Source organism: Cryptomeria japonica, chromosome 2, assembly GCF_030272615.1.
Source record: "Cryptomeria japonica chromosome 2, Sugi_1.0, whole genome shotgun sequence".
In the NCBI taxonomy this organism is placed as follows: Eukaryota; Viridiplantae; Streptophyta; class Pinopsida; order Cupressales; family Cupressaceae; genus Cryptomeria; species Cryptomeria japonica.
In genome coordinates, this window is record NC_081406.1 from 659,646,005 (window position 1) to 659,654,912 (window position 8,908).

The following is an 8,908-nucleotide window of genomic DNA, read 5'->3' on the forward strand; positions in this document are numbered from 1 at the left end:
GCTGAAACAAATATATTTATTGGTGAATATAGACCAGTAAATCCTAGCATGCATTATAAGAAAACAAAACATGCATATTTTTTATGTTCTTATTATGCACCATGCAATACAGAATAAAATACCAAAGAAACTCTATCCTCTCTTGATCAAAATTTTCTTGGATTCTAAATTATATGATCAACCAAGATGACTCCAAGGTTTCAATAGTCATTTCTTGATGTGTATATAAGCTCAATGATTTGGTATAATAAATTGCTAGTAATCCAAGGTGGACTTACATTGATGCATTAACTTGGTTGGAATGTTACTGGAATATGGGATCTTACTTGATTAAAAAAAGAACAAAAGGATAAAGAGTTGAGAAAGCTAATCTAATCATATGAATACAAGAGAAATGGACAATCTTTGGTGAAACTCAAGTAAACTTTTCTTTGCCATGCAAAGCAACAAGTCGATAAAGTTTAGTGTGATCTCCTGAGGTAAGCATATGATGTTCAAATCACCACCAAAAATATAGACACCATCAAGATGATGCATATCAATGAAGAAGTAGTAATGAAAGTTTAGCTTGGATAAACATGTTTAGTTGATTGTGCAAGATACTTCACAATCAGTGAAATACTAGTAGTATGAACATAGGATCCTCACCGGAAATGTGAATGGAGGGAACAATGCAGCTAGAGGGAAATTTGAATTTTGCGAATGGAGGGAACAACGTGGCTGGTTCCTCTAGTTTTGTTGCCTCTGCAACTCAAGGACAAGTGGTGGATGATGAGGATGGGAGACCGGATGGGGACCCACGACATTGGGACCCTCCTCCTGACTGTGAAAACATGAAAGATGCTTCAAAATCGGGTCTCGAGAGCGTGAAAGATGACTTGGAAAAGATGATAGAGGTGAAGGCTCTCAAACCTTGGAACCACCTTTTTGTAAACAAACCCATGGGTAAATTGTCCTTCCCCTCTATGGAAGACATTTCTGATAAAAAAAAAGGCAAATTTGCTATTGCAGTTCCAGATATGGTCATCGATCATAGTATCTCTCTAATGGCCTTTTCTCTAGTGAGAAAGTTTGTTGGACCATGGCCCAATATTGAGGATGTTAGATCCTTTGTTAAGAGGAAATGGAGGCTGAAAGGGCAGGTTGATGTTTTTTCTTTATCTTGTGGGGAAGATTTGGAAATGACCTTGAGCGGTGGACCGTGGATGTTTGGTAAATCTTCATTATCCCTAAGGAAATGGTCTCCAAATATGGAACTAAATGACTCCTTCTTTGAATCTACCCCAGTCTGGGTAAGGCTGCTTGACTTGCCACTTGAATTCTGGGTGGAGGATGCTTTTTTAGGTATTGGTAACTCCTTTGGGGAGCTTGTTGCGATAGATCCTATGATAAAAGCTCGAAACAGATTGATATATGCGAGAATTTGTGTCAATATCTCTCAAAATATGGATCTTCCCAGCTCTATTGATATAAGATCCAAACTTGGGTTATGGGAATAGACTATAGAGTTTGAGTCCCTCTCCTTTGTGTGCTTCTCCTATAAGAAAACTGGACACTAGGCTAAGGTTTTCCCTAGTAACCCAAAAAAACCTCTGAAGACTAATAATCTTCACAAACAAGTATGGAGAGAGAAGATTGACATTAAGGAGGATAGTAGAGTGGAAGGAGGAAATGGAATTCCTAGTAACCTAAAAGACTTAATAGAAGATGATAGGAAATATAGTCCTCTTAAGGTTTCCCTTCTGAAGGAAGATAAAAAGGTTAAAAATAGTGGATTTGAGATCAAAACAGTGAATATTTTTGAAGTTTTACAGACTCGGGAGGAAGAGAATGTAGCCATAGAAGAAATGCTTGAAGAAGGTGAGATTGACGGTATGAATGAATCCCAACATGAGGCCCTTCAAGTTTCAGTAATGAAAAGTAATAAAGCTTGTCCAAATGACTTTGAAGGCCCTGAAGCTATTTTGGGAAGGAAGAATAAGTTTGGATCGCCTCAGGGTAACCTAAATTCCTTATTTTAGAATGTTGGAGCTGAAACGCCCACTTCATCCTAGAAAGGAGGAGAATCGTGGAATAATACACAGGTTGATCACAAAGATGAACATGAGGAAGAGATAATAGGAATTGAAAAAAAGAAAAATAAGAAGACATGATGCTCTAATGGGCTTAAAACTAGGACCAAATCTAAGGTAGATATTGGTGATTTCTAAATCTCTGCAGGGTTGTAAACCCATGAAATGGCATAGGGACCAGGAGAGTAAACAAAACATAGCTGATGGAAGGCAGTGAACTATACAGGAATCCTATTCTCAAGTTTCCAAATGAAGTTAATATCCTAGAACATTCGAGGCCTAAATGGTCTGAACAAATAGGATATATTACAGAATCTTATTAGAGACCATAAGTTGGATATCATCCTGGTTCAGGAAAACAAAATGAGTAAGGAAAAAGTTGAGAATTTAAATTTCTTTAAACATGGAGGAGTCTGTGGCAGTAGCTCGAATGGGGCATCAAGTGGGGTGGCTATATTCTGGAATAAGAAAACTATTTTAGGAGATATTATTGATGAATATGGTAATATTATATCAATGAAAGTTAAAAGTATCATTGAAGCAAAGGAATGGGTGGTTAGTAACATTTACGCCCCTAATTCCAAAGCTATTAGGAGTAAATTCTAGGATAAAATCCAACAGAAAAGAAGGTTTTTTTCTCAAGATAGTTGGCTATTGATGGGAGATTTCAACACTCCGTTGCAAGGAAATGACAAATTTGGAGGAACTCAAACCCAACTGGATAGAAGAACTGACTTGATGGATTTCATCAATGCTAATGCCTTGATTGATTTTGATCTTACTGGAGCTTCTTACACTTGGTCTAACCGAAGGGATGGAGAATACCTCATTCAAGTAAGGCTTGATAGATCCCTTATCAATCATGATTGGATCCTTTCACATAGATGTTCTTTGTCAGTTATCAATAGAATTGGCTTGGATTATTATCCCATTTATTTTGTTGCTAAGTCTATTAAGAGTAAAAGGTGTTTTCCTTTCGGGTTTGAGAAAATGTGGATATCTCACCCATCTTTGGAAAAATCCATTGCCAATTGGTGGAATATTGATGTGAATGGATCAGCTACGTACAAAGTTGCTAAAAAACTTAGAAACATCAAAGATAACATTAAGATCTGGAATAAGAAGGTTTTTGGTGATATTTTTGAATAGAAAAAAAGTTGAAGGAGGAATTAGAATAGATCCAAAACTCAATATAGAAAGATGGCTATAATAAGTATCCTAAGGCTAAGGAAGATGAAATTTTAGTCAAACTTCACAACATTAAATCTACCTGAAGGAAATTTACTGGAGACAGAGACCTAGGGCTATCTAGTTGGAAGCTAGGGATAAAAACACCAAATTTTTTCACATGACCTCCATGAAACATAAAGTTGCTAACAGAATATCAAGATTAATTGTTGAGGACAAAATTCTTCTTAAAGATGATGACATTGGGGATGAAGTTGTTAGGTTCTTCTCTCAGCTTCTCATTGGTAGTAGGGAGATTGACATTGCTAAGCATCAAGACCTGGTTGATAATATCCCCAAGATTATTGAACTTCACCAGAATAAGGCTCTTTCTGCTATCCCTTCTGCTGAGGAAATTAAAAAAGTTGTTTTTTCTTTTCAAGGGGATAAGGCTTCGGGATTAGATGGCTTTCCCATGTTCTTCTTTAAGGAATATTGGCATATTGTGGGGAAAGATACGATCAATGCTATTAAGTAATTTTTTCGGATCTAGAAGAATTCTTAAGGAAATCAATTCTACTTTTATTTCCCTAATCCCTAAGGTGGTTGGGGCGGGCTTCATGGGAAAATTCAGGCCAATAAGTCTCTGTAACTCTTTTTACAAGATTATCTGTAAATTTATGACTTCCAAACTTTTGGTTGTTATCCCCTTCATCATCTCAGAGGAGCAAAAAGGATTTGTCCCTGGTAGGCAGATTTTGGATTCTATTATTCTTATGCATGAGAATATTCATTCTCTTAATGCTGCTAACAAATAAGGTTTTATGATAAAGATGGATTTGGCAAAAGCTTATGACAGAGTGGAATAGCAGGTTCTTTTCAGAATTATGGAGGCCTTTGGATTTGATGATAAGATAATTAAAGTTATCAGAGAACTGATCTCCACCCCAATATTTTCTATTCTTATCAATGGATCTCCATCTAGATTTTTTTAATTTTCTAGGGGGCTCAGGCAAGGAGATCCTATCTCTCCTATTATTTTTACCATCTTGGCAGAGAGTATGAGCAGGCTGATTCAAAAAATGAAAGTGAATAAAACCATCAAAGGTCTTCAACCTTCCTCTACTAATGTGTCTTGTACTCATCAACAGTTTGTTGATGACACTATTTTAATGGGACACTCCTCTATTGGGGAGGTTGCTGCCTTCAAAGGTGCTCTTAACTCATATTCTTTGGCGATAGGTCAACAAGTCAATTGGGAGGAGTCCGCTATCTATTTCATGAATACCCCTATTTTAAGGCAGCAGCGAATTGCTAACATCATTGAGTGTAAGGTGGAATTGCTTCACTCCACTTATTTGGGTCTGCCTCTAGGTTTGGTCCCCCCAAACTCCTTCTAGAACTTGTTAATTAATAAACTCAACAAGAAATTGGCTGGCTGGAAAGGATCTATGTTATCTCAAGCGGGAAAGTTGCAGCTTCTTCAAACTACCCTTTAGAATCTTCCAGTCTGTGCTCTTAGTCTATTTGGTATTCTGACTAAATTTGCTGAAGCTTTAGAAAGGATTCAGAAAAGATTTCTTTGGTCAGGGGTTGAAGAAAAAAAAAGGATTTCCTTGGTCACCTGGGACAAAGTGTGTTAGCCTAAGTGCAAGGGAGGTTTAGGTATTAAAGCTCTTAAACTTCTAATAAAGCTCTTCTTGCTAAACAGATATGGAGGGCTTATGGCATTAAGAAAGATTCGAATTGGGTGTGGTTTGATATATATATTCATGACCAACCCCTTCATTCTCTTCTCTTCTCTTAAGTAATCCCTGTTGGGTCTTTCATATGGAATAGTATAACCAAATCCATAAAAGTTGCCAAAGTTGGAGCTGGATGGGTCCTTGGCAAAGGTGACAAAATTAGGTTCTGGGAGGATGCTTGGATTAAAGATGAAGCTCTCTTTAACCAAGACTGTAGTCAATTCATTGATGAATGCAAAAGAAGGTATGGTCCTATGGTTTGTAATTACTAGAAGGAGACTAAATGAGTGAGGATTGATTCTATTTATGTTAGGTTTTCGGGGCTTCAATAGGATTTGCTATCCTTTTCTCTTAATAAAGATTTTGATGATGTTTTTCTTTGGAAGAGTAATCCCAGGGGTAACTTCACTATTGCTTCTACCTATAAAAATACTTTTACTCAGATCAGTAACCCTATATGGACTAAAATCTGGAATATAGTTCTTATTCCTAAAGTTAATATGTTTTTTTGGCTTGCAGTTCATAATAGGATTCTTACTATTGACAACTTGACCCGTAGAGGCTTCATTCTTCCTAACAGATGTGAGCTATGTCAGAAAGAGGAAGAATCAATGGATCATTTGTTTATCTATTTCTCCTTTACTTGGGAAATCTGGAGTAAATTTTGGGAGAAATGGAAAGTTGAATGGGTTATGCATAATAGTCTCAAGGAAGTCATTTGGCAATGGATCTTTCCCACAAAATATCCTCTCATCAAGATTATCTGGTCCTTGATCCTTCCCATGACCTGTTGGTATATCTTGAAGGAGAGAAATAACAAAATCTTTAGGGAGGCTAAGTGTACGTCTCAGGGGGTTTTTGAAAAAAATTGCCGGGCTATAAAAGAAAACATTAATATTCCTCACATAAATAACAAGCAATGGATTTCTTCTAACATGAATGACATTGAGAAGGGTATCCTTAGTGAATGGAATATGATTAACAAGGTTTGCAAATCTGACAATAAGATTAGGAGAGAAAATGTTGTCTGGACATTTCTCTTTTATGATTGGGTCAAGGTGAATTTTGACGGGGCTGCCAAAGGCAATATTGGGAAGTCATGAGGGGGAGGAATTATCAAAAAATTTCATGGTGTTTGTATTACTGCTATTGCTTCTCCCTTTGGAGTTCAAAACAATCATATTACTGAAGCTCAAGCTATGTTGAAATGTCTCTAGCTTGTCCAAGGTTTTAAATTTAAAAAAATATGGCTGGAAGGGGACTCCCTCAATATTATTCAGGCTATTAAAGGTTCTAGCTCCCCCTCTTGGAATATATTCAACATTATTGAAAATTCTAAAAAGTTATTAAAAGACTATGATAGTGTTTTCATTTCCCATACTCTAACGGAAGTTAATAAGGTTGCTGACCTTCTAGCTAATGAGGGGGTTTATTTAGAGGAGGACGCTAAATATATCGGAGAAGCCTACTATAAAAAGGATGTCCAGGCACAATTATTATTTGATCGTGTCAATGGTTCAAGTTAATTTTATCATTACCCCTTTGGGTCTGGATATCAAAGGCAGAGATTGGGGTTATGTGAAGTGTCAGTTGATGATTTTTTAAGGCATCATTATTATGATCAATGGTGCGACGGGGCTAATCATAATAAGTGTTGGAGTACCCTGACCATCATTAAATACTCCTTCAAAATCAAGGAAAGTACCTTGTTTTTTGAACCCAGCATTTTGATCAAGAGCTTGTGTTTATGTTTTGGTCTTCAGTTTGTGAGCATTTTGTGTACTGTTGAAAATTTTGACCTTCATTTCAATATGGGAGGTAACCTTAACAGGAATGAGCCCGCTAGTTGCGATAATTGGAAAAGTGAGTGGAAAGTTTGGAGGAGGCTCCATCAATATGGTTTCATAGACTACATGGAAAAATTGCATGGCAGCAAAAAGTCGGTGTCTCGTGGCTTTGCTAAGGGATGGAATAACAACAAAGTCACTCTATTTGGGGAGACCTGGAAGCTCAATGAGGATTTAGTGGCGGAAGTAACAGGATTATAGAAGGAAGGCACCAATTTCTACAGAGACCGAAAGTTTGCAGCCAAAGCTATTAAAAATTTCCCTAAAACTAATGATGAGAAGGTTCAACTCGTCAAGAAAGACAATATTTCATACCACCTCCCTCATCAGGTAAAGTCCTTTTGGTAGAAGATGTTAAGGGTATTGATGGAATTCCTAACTATAGATGGTAGATTCATGAAGGTTTATAACTATCATTTTACTATTCTTAACCATTTCCACCATGGGGTTAAGATCTCTTTGCCTTTCTACTTAGCTTCTTCCCTGAATGAGAGTTTGGCTGACCACACCAAAAAAGCCAATTCCTATCCCATAGATCATCAAGGGCTCATTCTGCTTATTTATGAACACTTGAAGAAAAAATCTAGGGCTAGTAAGGATGATCATTTGATGGCAAATGCACATATTTCAAATAGTCACGTTGATTTTGAGTCTGATGATGATTTGTCAAATGTTCCTCTCCATAAAAAAGGAAGAGTTGATGATGTTGATAAAGAGGACACAGATGTTGAAGCTGGTATGGAGGAGGAACAGGGGAAGGAGGTTGATTATGAAGCGGAGAGTGAGAAGAAAGAGGATGCTGGAGATGAGGAGGAGGTGAAGAGAATAAGTTTTTGTTGGAAAACCTGACTCAAACCCTATTGCTTTGGATAGAAAAATGTTGCCTAGAATATCATGGAGGAAGCTAACCCTAATTTTGTGAGCTCTAAGAAGGGAAGGGAAATGGCGGACTCTATCTTGAACGCAGCCAAAAACAACATGTTGGAATTTTTTAATTTTCAGAAATGGGTAATTGAAAATATTACCAGTATTAAGAATAAACAGAGGGATTTGGAGTATAAGATTCAAGACTTGATTAAGGATGCCAATCCTGGGAAATAGGATGAGGAGGTGGAAACCAGTGAGGCAGAGGATGAAATTAAAATGCAGGATTGGTCGGAAAAAGATTTGGTAAAAGGAGACTTGAAACATCTGGAAGATGTGATCAGAATTGTTAAAGATAAAGCCGAGGTTGAAAATGAAGTCATCATCAATCGGGTTGCTAAAACTAAGAAGGCTTTGAAGAATTTCATGAATCACAGTCTTGAGGTCTTGAGGGTTTCATCTCAAAATATGAACGCCCTGGTGGATTGTCCAGAGAGGAACCAACAAAACAAAGAGACGGTGATCATTGATGATATGCCAACCTCCAACTCTGCTCCCCAAACTTCCAGGCATAGAACTAGGCAGATGACCTGTGATTTGAAGATAAAGACTAAAGACATTCATCTGAAGCAGGAGGACAAAGACCTGAGAGAAGTCGCTAAGGCTATGATGATGCTGGTCAAGGATGCAAAAGAGTCCATAAAAGTTTTTATTTGAAATGTAATTCTAGTCTTTGTTTGCCAGTCTTTGTAAAAGTCTTCTACTGGTCTTTTGCATCTTTTATGACTTTGTTCTTCTTTCTCTTGCTTCTTTCATGCTTATCATTTCGTAATGTAAGCGGGTTTTGGGTCCCTTAAAACCTGATTTTCCTTAATAAAAAACATAGGATCCTCACCATTAATCATGCACAAACATCTTCCATCCATCTAATTATTATCATCTAACATGAGGATCTAACAAGAAACCATGAAATTATGTAGAAGAAACAACACATTCCACCATATCTTTAATGAATTTAAGGATGTTTATTTACAAGATTGACAATAATTTATGCCTTCTCCTCCTATTCTACTCTAACTATTTGTAGTGCCCCGCCAGGAACCCTAAAGGAAAACAACACAACTAGGCAACTAAAGGGTAAATAACTTTTTTTTTTAAAGATTAAGTGCATTTATTATAACAATAGAACATTTAATAACACAACGAAAGTCTA

General features: G+C 36.9%; 1 protein-coding gene across 1 annotated transcript; it reads left to right on the forward strand.

Annotated features, from left to right (window-relative positions):
* Positions 1–659: 659 nt before the first annotated feature.
* Positions 660–8,412, forward strand: LOC131870064 (chromatin modification-related protein EAF7-like). The gene is made up of 3 exons (XM_059215772.1): positions 660–1,142; positions 7,408–7,647; positions 7,933–8,412. The coding sequence occupies exons 1-3, from the start codon at positions 660–662 to the stop codon at positions 8,410–8,412; spliced, it is 1,203 nt and encodes a 400-aa protein (XP_059071755.1).
* Positions 8,413–8,908: the final 496 nt, after the last annotated feature.

Excerpts from the sequence above, each read along its gene's own strand:
- LOC131870064 (XM_059215772.1), top strand. The coding sequence starts at position 660 with ATGGAGGGAACAATGCAGCTAGAGGGAAATTTGAATTTTGCGAATGGA. Across the intron at positions 1,143-7,407 it reads AATGGAGGCTGAAAGGGCAG|AAAAAATCTAGGGCTAGTAA; the intron begins GTTGATGTTTTT and ends GAACACTTGAAG. Across the intron at positions 7,648-7,932 it reads ATGCTGGAGATGAGGAGGAG|GATGAGGAGGTGGAAACCAG; the intron begins GTGAAGAGAATA and ends CCTGGGAAATAG.